Raw genomic sequence first — 17,301 nt, 5'->3', positions numbered from 1 at the left:
GAGAAGGTAAGATGGCTTGCACGTTGAAAGAATTGACGTTAACATAACACACTCAAACACACACACACACACACACACCTCGATGATGGTCTCCTCCTTGGGGGCCAGGTTCTTCTCCACATCCTCCTTGAGACGACGCAGCATCATGGGCTTCAGGATGGCCTGCAGCTTCTGGACCTGCTCCTCAGTCTTGAGGTCGCCAAACTCCTGCATGAAGGTGTTCTCTGAGGGGAAGCGTTCAGGCTCCAGGAAGTTGAGCAGACTGAAGAGCTCCTCCACAGTGTTCTGCAAGGGCGTTCCGGTCAGCAGCACCTTGTGCTCCTTCCCAGGGGGAGAGGGGGGGGGGGAGTATTTAGTCAGTAGTGTACTTAGTTCCTTCCAGTAGGTCTTTAAATATATGTTTTTTTTTATTACTCCTGTGATAGTAGAGGAGGAAGGCGGAAACATAGTCCCATTAATGTCCATGAAATATAAGCATTTCATCAATAAGTTGCTTATTTTCCAACAGGTCCAATGGCAAGTAGTCTTCGTATTCACATGTGGTTGTATTGTGCATTTATTTATTTTTGTCAAATAAATCATACATCTCAACTAGACATTTCTCTCCGTTTCAACTCACCATGTCCATCATCTTGAGTCCCTCGAGCAGTTTGCAGTTCCTGTTTTTGAGGCGGTGAGCCTCGTCGATGACCACACAGCGCCACGGGACGCTGCGCAGCTCCGGGCAGTCCGTCAGGATCATCTCAAACGTGGTGATGACCGCATGGAATTTGTACGCTCCCTTTATCACACGACTCTGAGGATGGAGGGAGAAGAGAGCGAGGGAAAGAAAAGAGTGTTATGGTGAACAGTCGATTTTCCTGCCCACACGACTCAATCAGGGAAAACTCAGGACCCTGGTTATAGGATTACATGGTCTGCCGAGGTACTGCAGATGGTCTGCAAATTTTATTATGAATTGGTCTTTTTTGTTGCCAAAAATAACAGTTGGGAGTATTAATGGTATTATAATTAATTTTACATTACTTTTCACAATGCTATTCGTAACAATAAATAATAATAGGCCTTTAATCTGTTACATTTACCGATAAAATTGACTCAATTTGGCCTGCAAGATATTTTGGTACAAATCGACAGTGATTTGGTGTTCACCGGATCAGAAAAGATTGGGAACCGCTGGGTTAACACATTTAAAATAGTGATTGGAGTAGGTTACAGTCACATTTCGGTCACTAGTCTTTATTTGGTCTGGTAAGGTCAGTGTGGCTCTCTGGTTAATGAGGTTAAGTACCTGACCGTCTATCTAAAAGTGCTTACTGTGGGATTATTCTTAGATTAGGGTGAAGAACCTACTGTACCGTACTATAGTCTCACTTAGGCCTAAGCGTCTTGTGAGGTCATGTTTGTTATGCAATGCTAAAGTTATGATAGAATAAGGTCATGGTGTGCTTGGGATTATAGTTACATTAAGGTCACGTTACCTGTGCGTCTGGCCTTGATGGTCAGGTTAAATTACGGTATGGAGTTCATCTCGTAGGCCTGGGTGGTCTTATAGTTGTGCTGTGGTTAGGTCATGGTTACAGTACGGCCAAGACGTACCTGCGCGTCACGGTAGTTCATTTCGTAGGCCTGGATGGTCTTGCGGCTGGCCTGGCTGCCATGGTAGACGATCACGTTGAGTTCGGTCCAGGTGCGGAACTCCCTCTCCCAGTTTGGAATGGTGGAGAGGGGGGCGATGACCAGGAAGGGCCCGTGGATCCCCTTCAGGTAGATCTCATAGAGGAATGTGATTGACTGGATGGTCTTGCCCAGGCCCATTTCATCTGCTAGGATGCAGTTCCGTCTGGGAGGGGGAGAAACATAATATGGACATGATGAAAGGGAGTCCTCGGTGACGGTGACTATTAGCGCTAGTGGGGCCCTCGGTGACTATTAGCGCTAGTGGGGCCCCCCGTGACTATTAGCGCTAGTGGGGCCCCCCGTGACTATTAGCGCTAGTGGGGCCCCCCGTGACTATTAGCGCTAGTGGGGCCCCCCGTGACTATTAGCGCTAGTGGGGCCCCCCGTGACTATTAGCGCTAGTGGGGCCCCCCGTGACTATTAGCGCTAGTGGGGCCCCCCGTGACTATTAGCGCTAGTGGGGCCCCCCGTGACTATTAGCGCTAGTGGGGCCCCCCGTGACTATTAGCGCTAGTGGGGCCCCCCGTGACTATTAGCGCTAGTGGGGCCCCCCGTGACTATTAGCGCTAGTGGGGCCCCCCGTGACTATTAGCGCTAGTGGGGCCCCCCGTGACTATTAGCGCTAGTGGGGCCCCCCGTGACTATTAGCGCTAGTGGGGCTCCCCGTGACTATTAGCGCTAGTGGGGCCCCCCGTGACTATTAGCGCTAGTGGGGCCCCCCGTGACTATTAGCGCTAGTGGGTTCTCAGTGACTATTAGAGGTAGTGAGTTATCTAAATGTGCAGTTAGGAGGAAAGAAAGGAGAGAAAACAATGCAATGAATGAGATGTAACCGGGATAGCGTCTCAAATGACACGCTATTGACTATATAGTGCCCTACCTTTGGCCAAGCAGTCCACTATATGGGCAATAGTGTGTCCTTAACTCTGTTCACTCCATTAGTGAGTGAGTAATCTAATGAACAGTTAAGCTAACCCGGTTAGGGCAGATCAATGACATTCAAATTAAGAAGTGTGTGTGTGGAAGCTTTTCTATAGAGTGTTATACTGATATATTGGGGTAGGCAGGCTACACTGGTGACGGGTTTGTGTGTGTGTGTGTGTGTGTGTGTGTGTGTGTGTGTGTGTGTGTGTGTGTGTGTGTGTGTGTGTGTGTGTGTGTGGTGAAGGGGTGTCGGTGTGTGCATGCAGTAGTGTGTCGTGTGCAGCAGCGGTAGATCACACATTAATGATTAGTGTGAGAAAAGCACAGCTTGGGTACACACATGTCCCTATAACACATGGGTTGGAGGACACCCTATGGGGAATGGATGTGTTGATTGTATTCACGCATGTTCGGTGACATGTTTAAGTATTATCCATGCGAATGTGTTGGATAAACATAGCATCTACACTACATGACCAAAAGTATCTGGACACCTGTTCGTCAAAAATCTCATTCCAAAAATGTTTGCCATTAATATGGAGTTGGTCCCCCCCCTTTGCTGCTATATGCCTCCACTCTTCTGGGAAGGCTTTCCACTAGATGTTGGAACATTGCTGCGGGGACTTGCTTCCATTCAGCCACAAGAGCATTAGTGAGGTCGGGCACTGATTTTGGGCGATAAGGCCCGGCACGCAGTCAGCATTTTAATTCATCCCAAAGGTGTTTGATGGGGTTGAGGTCAGGGGTCTGTGCAGGCCAGTCAAGTTCTTCCACACCGATCTTGACAAACTATTTCTATATGGACCATGCTTTGTGCACGGGGGCATTGTCATGCTGAAACAGGAAAGGGCCTTCCCCAAACTGTTGCCACAAAGTTGGAAGCACAGAATTGTCTATAAAGTCATTAAATGCTGTAGTGTAAAAAATGTCCCTTCACTGGAACTAAGGGGCCTAGCCTGAACCATGAAAAACAGCCCCAGACCATTTTCCTCCTCCACCAAACTTTACAGCTGGCACTATGCATTGCGGCAGGTAGTGTTCACCTGGCATCCGCCAAACCCAGATTCATCCGTCGGACTGCCAGATGGGGAAGCGTGATTCATCATTCCAGAGAACGCGTGTCTGGTGCTTCAGAATCCAATGGCGGCGAGCTTTACACCACTCCAGCTGACGTTTGGCATTGCGCATGGTGATCTTAGGCTTGTGTGCGGCTGCACAGCTATGGAAACTCTGTAGCGAGTGTTGCAACCAAGGACAGACAATTTTTACGTTCTACGCGCTTGCTCCTAGATGTTCCCACTTCACAATAACAGCACTTACAGTTGACTGGGGCAGTTCTAGCAGGGCAGAAATTTGACGAACTGCCTTGTTGTAAGTGGCATCCTATGACGATGCCACATTGAAAGTCACTGAGCTCTTCAGTAAGGATATTATTTTGCCAATGTGTGTCTATGGAGATTGCATGGCTGTGTCCTCGATTTTATACACCTGTGAGCAACGGGTGTGGGTGAAATAGCAAAATCAACTAATTTGAAGGGATGTCCACATACTCAATTACATGCACTATATATACAAAGTATTTGTTATTGAGTACCTGTGGGGTTTTTTGTCACATTTTAGACTCTATATCATGCATATTATACTACTGTTAAATAATAAACGTTGTATAATAGTGGGTCACACAGATACATCATACAGCTTAGCACACACAGAGAGCGTTATAGTACTTCTCCTTACGTATTGTACCAGTTGAAGAGCAGCCAGTTCACTCCCTCCAGCTGGTATTCCCTGAGTGCGTTGTCGTTTTTATAATCCCTGGAACTCTCGGATTTCTGCCAGCCGTCGGTGGGAGGTCGCTCCTGTTTCAAATAAAAGCCTGCCGTTAGTGGTTTCCGTGCGACTGCAGGAGCGTGGCCTTGCTGGCTCCGAGTTAAAGGGCCGGGGTCATAAAAACATGTAAGAAAAGGGTAGCAGGAGAGTCTGTAGAGTGGAAGTGTGTGTGTGTGAGTGGTTTTTAATACTCACCACGCGCTTGGTCTCGGGCTGGCGGGCCGCCACGGCCTCGTACTCCTCGATCTTGGCCAGGTCGATGTCGGCCTTCAGCTCCCACGTGCTGTCCTCATAGGGCAGGGAGCACCACTTCACCAGGTACAGGTTGACAGGCTGGGGAAAGAGGGGAGGTAGAGAGAGGGTTCGTGTGTCTTTGTGACTCCAACATGAAAGGAAAGGCCAACCAACGTTTGGTCTGAACTTAAAAGGAGCGTTCAGCCAATGAACTTCAAAACAAGGATAAGTCAAGGACATAACCAAACCTATCCAACTTTGGAGGCCATTTAAAGGCCATAGAGAACAGGTAGAAAAGAAAGATAAGGAACAAACCTCGCCGTTCTCATCTGTGCTCTCCGACTCGTCCAGGACCCGGTCCACCTCAACATAGTCCGGGTTGAAAGGCTCGTCATCCATCTGCAGGAGGGAGGGAAGGAGAGAAGATTAGCTTCTGACCATTGCAATGGCAGATGAAGATACCAGGAAAAGTGAAGAGCAGAGAAAGTCTAACATTCACCCAACCAAATAACCTTATGTTATTGAATCCTCTGAAGATGAGTGGGAGGAAAGAAACCGATTGTACCACACGTGTCAAAACTGACACAAAATGGCAGCCAAACAGTGGGGAAGATAAAGGTGCGGGACTGACCTCTGTCACGAAGGTGGCGAGGGCCTGCTTGGCCCTGAACCGCTTGACCTTCTGGTGGATCCTTTTGTCCTTCTCCAGCTCCTCCAGATCTGCCCAGCGACAGTGCAGGTAGGAGCTACACAGAGAGAGAAATACAGTTACACACACACGCGCCATAAAACATGACAAACAGCATAACAGACATGCCATGATACACACACCACCAAAAATGCACTAATCTAGAGAATTATAGCATTATATTATAATCTTAATCCAAACAGTAGTCCTGTGGTTTACAGAGCGTGTATTAGATTACACGTTTTATTACGATGCCATTTATCCACCATTTCCCCCCAAACGCTTGAGGTAATCAAATGACACGGTGAACTAAGGCCCCTGTATCGTAGTGTGTCGGTACTTTGGTCACTCACAAACTCTTGAACTTCACATAGAATTCTTCCACTTCCATTTCCTCTCCCGATTCCATCTGTGAAAAAACAACCAAGACGTAAATATCTGTGTCAGCTGTTGTCGATTACAGTTGGGCGATAGGAGTGTGAGTTTTGGGTTAAGATGCAAAGTTTGTCCTTGAGTGTGATTCACCGATTAAAAAGAAAACTAAATCCAGGCCACCTTTTTTTTTAACAAAAAAGTAAAGTCTAACAATTGTATCTCGGTACAGAGTTCTCGCTGTACTGTAGTGGAGAAGAGAACTGACAACCTCCCCCCCATTAAAGACCAACCATCTCTACTGTGCGGTGCTGAGGATGACTCATGAATCACTTCTATGCACACACAGCCACACTACACGCACACGGTTCCATTCAGAGAGCTGACCCGAGGCCTGGCTTCCTGCCAAAACCACAGCGCTACGACAGAGGCCAAACTAGCATTTCCTCAGGCAGAGTGTGTGCGTGCAAGGTGGGGGGGGGGGTAACCCATTCGCAGCTGCCTTACTTCGAGTCCCAGCCGCCAGCCAGCCTGCACGAGTGTTCGTATTGTTTTTGGCAGAGGTGAACTAAGCTTTGTTTTGGAGAAGCTTTTGAAATGGAATGAAGAAACACACACCCTGAAGACAGACAGAACACACACAACTCCCTCACACACACACACCCTGTCTGGAGTGTAATGTACCATATAAAACCAGCCGGTCTTGGGGGAACACAAAGCGCTTCTCGTTTTCTCATCCCTTATACTTCAACTCCCTACACCGCCGCTACTGGAGGAGTACAGCGGCGCCCCTTCACTGCCAAGAAGGGATACAGTCACAATGAAGTATCTAGACTTTAATGTAAAAGAGACTCAAGGCTCATGTCAACTCCACGGCTGCGAATGTCTGGCCTAATCAAATTACTAGTCCAACCCAAAAGTCAAGAGACCCAAGTCCACACAACTCTAACCGGCTTCATTCCAGACCACTGCTAGACTGGTCTACGAAGCGGCTTTCTAGGAGGGAGGATGAGCGTGTGTATAATCTGGCGCGCGAGCCTCACCTCTTTCTTCCCCATGCGCATGGCCATGATCTTCTCCACCACAGGCCCCTCCGTCTCCACCACCTCCTACAGTCACACAGATGGAACAACGTTAGCAGGCCTATGTAATGGAGGGCAGGGAGCACAAATCTATCCACAGACAATACAGAAAGATGATCTGACACACTTTGGCTCTGTCTGACAAGCTCTTTCTGACATGCACACGCCAGAGCACCTCGCTCTGCCTCTGTTAGTGCTGACCTGCTGTTCAGAGTTGTTGGAGGGGGACTTGGGAGCCGGGGAGTCTCCATCATGGTCCTCATCCGAGATCCTGAATTCCAGTTCCTCGGTGTAGCGCTTTCTCTTCACCTGACGACTGGAGCGACGCTTCTATAGAGAGAGAGACGGGTGAGGACAGAGAGAAGGACGAGGGAGAGGTGATAAGTGAACAGTTGTACTTTACAGTACGCGCTAGACCGACAATCCCGAAAACAGAATAACCATAACAGAAACGTTCATCCCAGCAGGATTTAGAATAGAAATGAGATTAGAAACGGGATTGACAAATAAAACCAGGGTGGAAACAGAGGTGAATTCTATGATAGGATACAAATGTTTTAAAAAACACAATGTAAGATCAATCAGGTAAAAAAATATGATAATATTTTTTAAATATCTAACTTCCACAGCCACACTCTAGCGCAGGGCAGGCCCTCTCTGCTGCTCTCCTAACGGGCAAAATAGTGCCAGCTGCAATCATGGTATTACATCTGTCAGGTCGTGCCTACTGTTTAAGAGGGGTGGAAATTGGACAATGCCTCAGTGTCAGACGGCTGGGTCACCTGGATGTTTGGGTTGGTGAAGTCATTTGCAGCTAACAGCTCCCATATGCCTGGCTCAGAGCAGGCTAGTGTGCTTGTATGTTTGAGTGAGCATCTCGCATTAAGATATTTTTTTTATTGAATTCACTCCTGAAAAACACCGGGACCAGATTAAGTTAATAATTGAACACCAGGGCCTGTGGCTGAATGCCCGGTAGACCCGGGCCCATCTAGGAAATAGGGTCCCATTTGGGATGCATACTTAAGACTTCATCTGGCCCCTTTAGTTCAGCCATCATCCATACGGCTGTATTATTAAATCCATATTAAAACCAGAATGAAGTCAATAAATTAGCATGGGGGTTATTTGGTGGCTTCTAACAGGATTGACATTGTTGGAAAGTGTGTGTGTCTGTACTGTACCACTGAAGTTACTCTGTATGAACAACTGACATTACTGTGTGTATGTGTGTGTACAACTGACGTTACTGTGTGTATGTGTGTGTACAACTGACGTTACTGTGTGTGCCACTAACGTTACTGTGTGTGTGTGTGTGTGTGTGTACCTGGACACCGTCGTCGTCCTCCTCATCAGAGGGAGGTGGGGGTGACTTCTCCACATCGGAGTTGACCGACACTGACGGTTCTCTCTTCCTCTTGGTCTCCTTCACACTGCTGCCACCGCCCTCCGCTGCCTCCACCTTCTTAGTGCTGCTGGAGGACGAGGAGGACGAAGGGACAAGGAGAAGAATGAAAGAGAGCGTCAGGAGAGGAAGGAGGGATAAGGAGAATAATGAAGAGATGAGTGTGAGAGGAGATGGATAATAAAGAGAAGGATGAGTGTGTCTGAACCCCATCTCCTATCACCACCACTGTATTGCACATAAAAATATATATTGTCGTCAGTTTTCGGTCGTCTGTGTCTCTGATAGTCTAAAGTCAACAATGCCAAAAGTATAATTACCTTCACACCATGAGGGACAATCTCTTATCATAATCTGCTCCCAATATCAAGGCTTTTACCATAGCATAAGAAGCTTAGGAGACCATTTTCATGACCGTTGGAACAATCAACAAATCACCCTGTACACAACAAGGAGAACTCAGCAGATGAACCTGTGGTTTCAAAGTTGATGTTCGATACACAAGAAGATGGATGTCATCTGGGATTTCTAGTAAGTAACCATCTTGGAGGCGCCATGTTTTGAATTAACAGTTTGAGGTCCTTTCCTTGAGGCTGGAGGACAGAGGGTTAAAACATGAAAGAGAAGAGGGGGAGAGAAGGGGTGTTGTCTCCTCTCTGTGTACTACACACACACACACACACCACACACACACACACACACACACACACACACACACACACACACACACACACACACACACACACACACACACACACACAGCTCCACGGCTGCCACAGATTACACAAAGCCCAGGGGGTGGGCAGTCAACCCCCCTCTTGCCTTTCTCTCTCTCCCTCCCTCTCTCCCCTCTAGGGCCCCCCTCTCCTTTCATTTGCACGCCAAGAGCAATCACATCGCCCTGGTAACCGGCGGTCACATGACCCGCACCTGTTCCTTTGGCTGGACGCCACCGGCTGGAGCCATCTGCTCTACTCAGTCAGTCTCCCTCTCTCTTCTCCTTTTCTTCTTTCCCTCGATCACGCCTCTCCTCTATGGCTCCTCTTTCTCCTCTAAAGCTTCTCCTTGCTTTCTCTCCCCCCCCGGCCTCTCCTCCATGGCCTCTCCCCCTTTTTCTCATCTTGGTTAGATAAGGGTAATTATACTGACTCCAATTTTTCTATGTAAAATGTGTGCCAAACAAAACCATTTGATTTCAAAGTTGAACAAACCATCCAACTCTATGCCGAAAGACAACTTAAGAATTTAAACAGAAAACGCATCAAAAACACATTTACTTGACCGGCGCAGATGCAAAATTTGTTAACAGAATGCCGTCATTCTGTCACCGAACTTTATTCTGTTACCATATTTTGCATCTGCACTGTTCAAGTAAATGTGTTCCTGTGTAAATTGTTTAAGTAGTCCTTGTGCATAGAGTTGTATGGTTTGTTAAACTACATTTTAAAAGTGAAAATTCTGAGTGTCATACTTCCGTAACTGTTGAATTGCCCGTAAGCTTCCCCATCTTTCCCCCACCCAATCAACCACAGATTTACTATATTTTTCCTCTCTCCATTCTCCTCTACTCATTCTTCTTGGCCAGCTCCTCCAATGATCCATCATTTACCCTCAGACTCCATCGCCATCTTCCTTTCTCATTCTACCGGGCCATCTTATTGACCAGTTTCATCATCCCTTCTTTTAATCTCTCTTTTCCCCTTCCCTCTCTTCCCTTTGGTCGGCCTTTCAATCTCTTCTCCTGCCTCAGTCTTTCTACCCCTCTATCAAGTCTCCATTCCTTCCCTCACCACTCATCGTTTCCTTCACTCAATTTTCTCTACCATCTCCCCATCTTCTTCACTCCCATCCACCCCCCCATCAGTCTCCTACTCCATCTCATCCTCCAGTCACAAGGTATTGTGGGCAGGGTTCAAGGAAAGACTCTGGGGGCTGTGTGTGTATGCACCCAGGGGAGGAGGGAGGTAGTGAGGCAGCAACACTGAGGACTAACGCCGCTAACCAACGCTGTTATAGATACAGCACAAGGGCAACAAAACATGACGTTTCATAAGACGGCGTATGTAGTACCAAAATACCAGTCGGCCATGATGGTGTTGTAACTGCATTAACAAGCAGGATTTGTTCCAACTGCACCACTGAAATGAATCTGGTCTCTTGGGCGTACTGAATGGCATTTAGGCATGTGGTCCTCCAGCAGTGGTGTGTGTGTGTGACTTTGCTCAGTGTGTGTGCGTGATGGTCCATGCTGACAGCGAGGAGACGGGAGGAGGAGAGGGAATAGAGTGAGGAGAAGGTCGGAGGGAGGGAGTTATAGGACACCTGCCGTCCGCTGGTGAGATGAGTCATACACAGCTGGACCCCCTGACACTCTCTCCCCGGGCCCACACACACACACACACACACACACACAGCTTTAGCATACTTGCAAAGGCCAATGAATGCACACAGGAGTACCCACACACACCGCTTCAGCAGAGTGCCGGCAATAACTCTATGGAGACATTAATAAGGGAACGTTCTCAGTCATGTGACTGGCTTGGAAGGGGAGGTGCCTCGATGCAGAGCGAGTAAGTAGCAGATTAAGATAAATGGTCCGGTGTGTGGAGAGTGAGGAAGGCCCTTCTGTCCTTTCAGTATGAAGGAGACGTTGTGGTATCACACATTTCGAGGGTTAACAGTCTGTTTGTATTAAGGGAGAGCCACAAACACGCTCAATGTGAGGTGCTGCATGTGTGCTTCCCTCTTCCTGACGGCTGTGTGTACAGCAAACAAATCTGCCAGCACACACAGACACCCCATGTTGCACACACACGGGTGTGGCAGCGAGAGGAGCAACGATGCAGGAGAGGGTGTAGCTATTAATAGCGCCGCTTTCTCCCAGGATGACCGAGCACAGAAACACAAGGTCAAAAGACAGCCTTCTGCCTGCCAGCCACTGGCTCGCTCTCTCCTGAAGCCCCTCACTCCATCCATGTCAGTGATGCTGGCTAGGGAAGCAGGGGACAGAAAATGAGCACATGGACTTGAGCCAAACTGAGTTTCTCTCTACACAGTGCAAAAGGAGAGGTCTGCTCCGTTTCAGCTGTACTCATGACTTATTCAGATATGGCTTCCACCATATTGCTTTCACCTATCCTATCATGAAAGGTACTTTTACCTAACCAGTTATATCAAAACACATAGGATTTTTAGGGGTGTTTATCTAAAATCAAAAAGTGTAACGAAAGGAGACCGGGCGGAGAAAGCCACTTTAGACCAGAGAAATTCAGACACGGAGGTTCCCTCTGTGTGCTCAGGGAGCAACCCTCTGTGGACAGATGAAATGGCCATTGGCCAAGACCAAGTTAGACAGGGTAGGTGTGGGCAGGCAGATCTAGGATCAGTTCCATTGCTCCCACCTCATGGTTGAGGCCAGGGTTGGGGTGGAGGACGTCTGCCTCCGATCTGGACAGAGTAGAAAACTTCTGCCTGAAGACTGGGAGAATGTTTAGTCCACCATTACAGGGTGGAGGTTGAGTGAATGAGCTGCCACCATTATCATGCTAAATTAACCCATTGGCCTAGCCATCACAAAATGGAGGAAGGTTATGAAGAATGGTGCTCTCACAATACCAGACTGACTGATACAAGGTTTAGTATCAAGAAAGTCAATAATAAAATGATACTCAACACCAAAACCATACCACAGCAAAAAAAACAAATGAGTATTAGCTAAAGTCACTGAATAACCACCGGGCTCTATTTTTTTTAGACACATGTTGATAACTAGTATAACAAATAGAACATTTCTATTCTATTTTCAATTTATTAAAAAAATTAAACACCATATTAAATAAGAAGAATCTTACATTTTCCTGATGCAAAACCATACCATATGAGAATAATTGTACAATTACATCTAAAGTGTTTTAAAATGTAATTTGATACATCTCGGGGTTAATTTGCTCATCTATGACCATAATATCAGGTCAAATGACATTCATTACACTTAAGATAACATTATTCGTTACAACTAAATCATTTAATGTATTAAATGAACAGTTTAATTCCAAAACGACACACTTAAGTTCATTTCTGAAGCTTCTATATTGCAGTAGTCTAGACGTCATACAAATACAATGGACTTTACACGGCACACTACGATTCCCAGAGTGCATTTCAACTCCCAGGGTGCAATGCCCCACCCAGTGCAGTTGGCTGGCTAATGGTAGAAAGCCCAGACAAACAGGAAGTAGGCCTAACGTTAACTATGACAGCAATATATTTAAGTTAAGAGTGCATTTCACATGACTTTTGGGATGTAATCATATATTTTTTTGTTTGTTGTCGTTTTGCAACTGAACCTCCCTTGCACTGAACTGCTTTTAACACCTTTCACAGTTGTTTCGGTAGGCTTGCCCTCATCGGTTGTGTAAGCAAAGTATTCCCATAGTTCACTTTTGGAGCCAGTTTTGTCAACAAGCTGCGGGTGTGGAGGTATGTTCGTTAGAAGAAGCCAATGCTGTCAGCATTTGCCCTCTCCTCTCGCTTGCTTCTCAAAAGTGGCTTGCACTGTGTCGGCTGCATGCGCAAGTAGCCTGGCTAGCTTGCTACTAGCCCCGTGAGAAGATCGACAAATTACTAGACATACGGCTTGACAGGATTGAGTCTATGACGTGAAAGAAGTACCAAAAGTAACAAATTCTAGTACCAACCTGTTTTTCATGTTCTAGTATCGAAAACATCTGTACATTTAGGTATACCGTGCAACACTAGTGGAAAGGGAGCTGGCCCCAATTAAATTGGAGCTCATTTAGCGCCCAGAGACAAGAGCCTTTTTGCAGGGCTTCCACCCGGTGCTGGAGTCAGGCTTGGTGGCTAAATGAGGCAGCATGGCCTTGATTACCATTAGCGGCCATTTTACGCCACAAGATTACCTCCTCCCCCTCTAGGCACACACACACAGAAACACACTCACTTCCCTCTACCACACAGCCACACATGAATCTTTTTTTCCTTCAACCCCACCGCTCGCTTCCTCTCACACACACCTCCCCCTCAGCTGACCCCTGCTCCGGTGCTGGGCCGCAGATGCGGGGCTGACTGGCGGCTCTGGCCCCTCCCTCTTCCTCTGGATGAAAGGGGCCAAGCGGCAGGAGGAGTGACAGCACTGCGGAGTAGGGGAAGAGAGGGGGATGAGGGCAGCGGGATAGAGAAAGGCGGGGGTGGGGGGGCTCTGCTGACACATTCCTCAGGCAGCTCATGTTACTAACTCCACAATGAAAAGGCCAGATCGCTCACTGGCTCTGCCCACCTGCTTTGCATTTCCACCCAAGGAGGCAGAGAGCGAGGGGGAGAGAGAGAGAGAGACCGAGACGCAGGGTCTTTAGCATGCTAAGGGCTCCTGAAGCCCTGTGATAGACAGAGAGAAGAGAGCGGGAGAGAGAAGCCAACATCTGAGACATGGTGTTGAGATGGACAGACCAGGTAACATGAAGGCGCTTCTCCATCCATCTCCAGCCCTAGATGAATCACTCTGGTTCACGCAACTTCTACCTCACAGGTTAAGTTGACTGGCGATTTTCAGTGGTTTCATATTAGGTCATGACTGAATGCTGAAGGCCAACCAACATGTTCCCACTAAAGCATGAGGATGGAAGGTTCCCATCGCTGTGTAAGCCAACGCGCCAAAGCTCTCAGCTTGGTTTGGCAGCAACTTGGTGTGCTACTACTGCTGCTGTTAACGTCAATAGATGGCTGCTTCACAATTCACAATGTACACTCACAAACCCATGGACACTCCACCAAACCAGCGGCATAGCTAGCTCACCGAGTCGAATGATCACATTACCAACCAGTGTCCCTGCCTACATGTGCCAAGACCCCGGATGTCACTCCTCGTCCACCTGTGTGTTCGCGAACTCGGGGTCGTGACCGGTGTTTCCCACTGACTGGTCACGTGATTGAAGAGCAAGGTTTATCCAACTAAGTACTAAAAGCATAAATACTGACCTGAACACAGACTGAAATCAGCAAGGCGTTCAATAACAGTAGTTAGAGAGCAGCTTATGTGGAAGTATGTGCCTTGCCTAGATGTAGCCTATCATCTAAATGTAGTGCTGCTATTAATAGTTGAGCCTCTACTAGAGTGATGTAACCTACATTTAGTTTATATAATGCAGATGTAACCTACCTGTGCTTCTTGGGAATCTTGGCCTTAGGGGTGGTGCTCCTGGCCTTCTTCTCCTTGGGATCTTTGGGGGTCTTGGGCATTTTCGGAGTCTTGGGTGGCTTGGGTTCTTTAGGCTCCTTCTCCTTTGGTTTCTTCTTGGTCTTCTTATCCGCCGCTGGCGATTCCTCCAGGGCGCCTGTCAGAGGGTCAACCTCAGCCCCGCAGCTGTCCCCGACGCCCGGCTTCCTCTCCTCGTCACCTTCCTCCATAACTCCTTTCTTCTTCTTCTTCTTCTTCTGCTTCTTCCCCTCTTCTCCCTTCTCCCCCTCTTCTCCCTTCTCCCCCTCAATCACGTTGGCTTTCTTCTTCTTCTTCTTCTTTTTTGGCTTCTGCTCTGTGTCCGTGGGCTGCTGGTCACGGTATGCTGGCTGGAGGTTTGCCCCCGAGGCGGATGTCCTGTCGGAAGCTGTCGTCGCGGATGATGGATCTGAAGGGGAATGCTGCCAGGAGAAGAGAAGGAATAAGATATTAGTAAATGTTTTCAGCAGCAGGGGAAACAAAAATGCTGATCACATAACGACTCTTTAGGGTTAAACCGTTTTTGTAAAAGATGTCTTCCACAAGTTGCCCCAAACATCACACCTGCTGTTCCCCACCGTAGTCGTTACCTCTATCCCAGTACTGCTATTGCTAGCTTTATACTTTTCTCAAAGCTTCTACCCCCAAGCCATAAGACTGCTAAATAGTTAGCCCAACAGCTAGCTACCTCTGTGTATACTAACTCAAACATATGCTGCTGCTACTATTTATTATCTATCCTCTTGTTTAGTCACTTGATCCCCACTAGTGCTGAGCGATTAGAGCTTTTTGAGGTTGGTTCAGTTGGATTATTTGGGTTGAATGCATTAACAGAATAAAACAATTAATAAAAGTCCCATGATGCTAGTGACTGCTTACCAATTATTAATTCACATTCATAAAATATTCCAGTTGTGTATATTACATTTATTATTATTGTAGTTAATTACCACATTCAATGCACTAAACTAGGTAGAATATTGGCTTGTTGGAAACTACGTCGCACAGTTCAGGGTGGATGTGATGCATCTCTAAAGAAACTGTGCAATGTGGACATTGAGATCACAAAAGAAAAGAAATATACTGAAGAAAAATATAAATGCAACAATTTCAAGGATTTGATTGAGTTAGTTCATTTAAACTCTACGGACCCCCCATCCCGGATCCGGGATCATCCTCATCAAAAAAGCTGACTAGCATAGCCTAGCCTAGCCTAGCGCCACAGGGATATCATATAATATAATTTCATGAAATCACAAGTCCAATACAGCAAATGAAAGATAAACATCTTGTGAATCCAGCCAACATTTCCAATTTTTTAAATGTTTTACAGCGAAAACACAATATATATTTATGTTAGCTCACCACAATAGCCAAACACACAACGCCATGTTTCCACCGCAAAGGTAGCTTTCACAAAACCCACACATAGAGATAAAATTAATCACTAACCTTTGAACAACTTCATCAGATGACAGTCTTATAACATCATGTTATACAATACATTTATGTTTTGTTCGAAAATGTGCATATTTATAGCTACAAATCCTGGTTTTACATTGTGAATACGGCGCCATAATGCACCAAATTGTCCGGAGAAATTTTGGACAGTCACGTAATCTAACCAAAAAACCTCATCATAAACTTTACTAAAAAAAATACATGTTGTACAGCAAATAAAAGATACACTGGTTCTTAATGCAACCGCTGTGTTAGATTTAATAAAATAACTTTAGTACAAAGTACAACATGCAATATTCTGAGATAGCGCCCAGCAATTCTCCGCCTTGTAGCCAACATATACCACAAAAATACGAAATATCATAAATATTCTCTTACCTTTGATGATCTTCCATCAGAATGTAGTGCAAGGAGTCCTATTTCCACAATAAATCGTTGTTTTGTTTTAGAATGTCCATTTCTTCTGTCGAATTAGCAACTTTGGCTAGCATTGTGGCGCACACGTGTCCATCAACTCTTGGCGCATGGAACAAAATTCCAAAAGTCACAATAAACTGGTCAAACTCGGTTGAAAATCCATCTTTATGTTTTTCTCATATGTATCCAATAAAGTCCGAGACGGAGCATTTCGTCGTGTATACCTAACGCATTTCAGAAGACAATGTCGTGTTCCCTGGTGCGCAGCTGAATACTGCCAATAGGGCGGACCTGTCACTCAAAAAGCTCTCATTCGGTCTCACATCAAGCTAGACACCCCATTCAACATTCTACTGCCTGTTGACATCTAGTGGAAGGCGTATGAAGTGCATACAGATCCATAAATATAAGGCAATTGAATAGGCAAGCCCTGACACAGAGCCCCATTTTCACTTCCTGTTTGGCAGTCTGCTGCCAAATGAGTTCGGTTTTACTCAGATATAATTCAAACAGTTTTAGCAACTTCAGATTGTTTTCTATCCAATAGTGATAATAATATGCATATTGTATGATCTAGAACAGAGTACGAGGCCGTTTAATTTGGGCACGATTTTTTCCTAAAGTGAAAACAGCGCCACCTATTTCCAAGAGGTTGTAAGGAATCAGTCATTTGAAATAAATTCATTAGGCCCTAATCGATGGATTTCATGACTGGGTACACAGATATACATCTGTTGGTCATAGATACTTAAAGGTAGCACGACATCTCCATATAGAGTTGATAAGGCTGTTGATTGTGGACTGTTGAATGTTGTCCCACTCCTCTTCAATGGCGGTGCGAAGTCGTTGGATATTGGCAAGAACTGGAACACGCTGTCGTACATTTTGATCCCGAGCATACCAAACATGCACAATGGGTGACATTTCTGGTGAGTATGCAGGCTATGAAAAAAATTGGGATAATTTCAGATTCCTG

At 46.4% G+C, this 17,301-nt stretch overlaps 1 protein-coding gene across 2 annotated transcripts in view; it reads right to left on the bottom strand.

Annotated features, from left to right (window-relative positions):
- Positions 1-17,301, bottom strand: part of chd7 (chromodomain helicase DNA binding protein 7) — an 83,480-nt gene that overhangs the window by 34,388 nt on the left and 31,791 nt on the right. Inside the window, exons 3-14 of one of the 2 annotated variants that reach the window (XM_071362218.1) lie at positions 14,391-14,869; positions 8,138-8,282; positions 7,012-7,140; positions 6,772-6,837; positions 5,710-5,765; positions 5,300-5,414; positions 4,984-5,067; positions 4,630-4,767; positions 4,342-4,463; positions 1,600-1,843; positions 620-796; positions 79-321 (exon numbers count right to left, since the gene is read on the bottom strand). In XM_071362218.1, coding sequence (XP_071218319.1) covers positions 79-321; positions 620-796; positions 1,600-1,843; positions 4,342-4,463; positions 4,630-4,767; positions 4,984-5,067; positions 5,300-5,414; positions 5,710-5,765; positions 6,772-6,837; positions 7,012-7,140; positions 8,138-8,282; positions 14,391-14,869 — 1,998 coding nt within the window. Of the gene's footprint in view, positions 1-78; positions 322-619; positions 797-1,599; positions 1,844-4,341; positions 4,464-4,629; positions 4,768-4,983; positions 5,068-5,299; positions 5,415-5,709; positions 5,766-6,771; positions 6,838-7,011; positions 7,141-8,137; positions 8,286-14,390; positions 14,870-17,301 lie in introns of both variants that reach the window. The other variant, XM_071362217.1, reaches the window with a different exon arrangement.

The sequence above is a fragment of the Salvelinus alpinus genome, chromosome 23, assembly GCF_045679555.1.
Source record: "Salvelinus alpinus chromosome 23, SLU_Salpinus.1, whole genome shotgun sequence".
NCBI lineage: Eukaryota > Metazoa > Chordata > Actinopteri > Salmoniformes > Salmonidae > Salvelinus > Salvelinus alpinus.
Note: the sequence above shows the minus strand (reverse complement) of the source record. Positions and strands in the feature narration are given on the sequence as shown.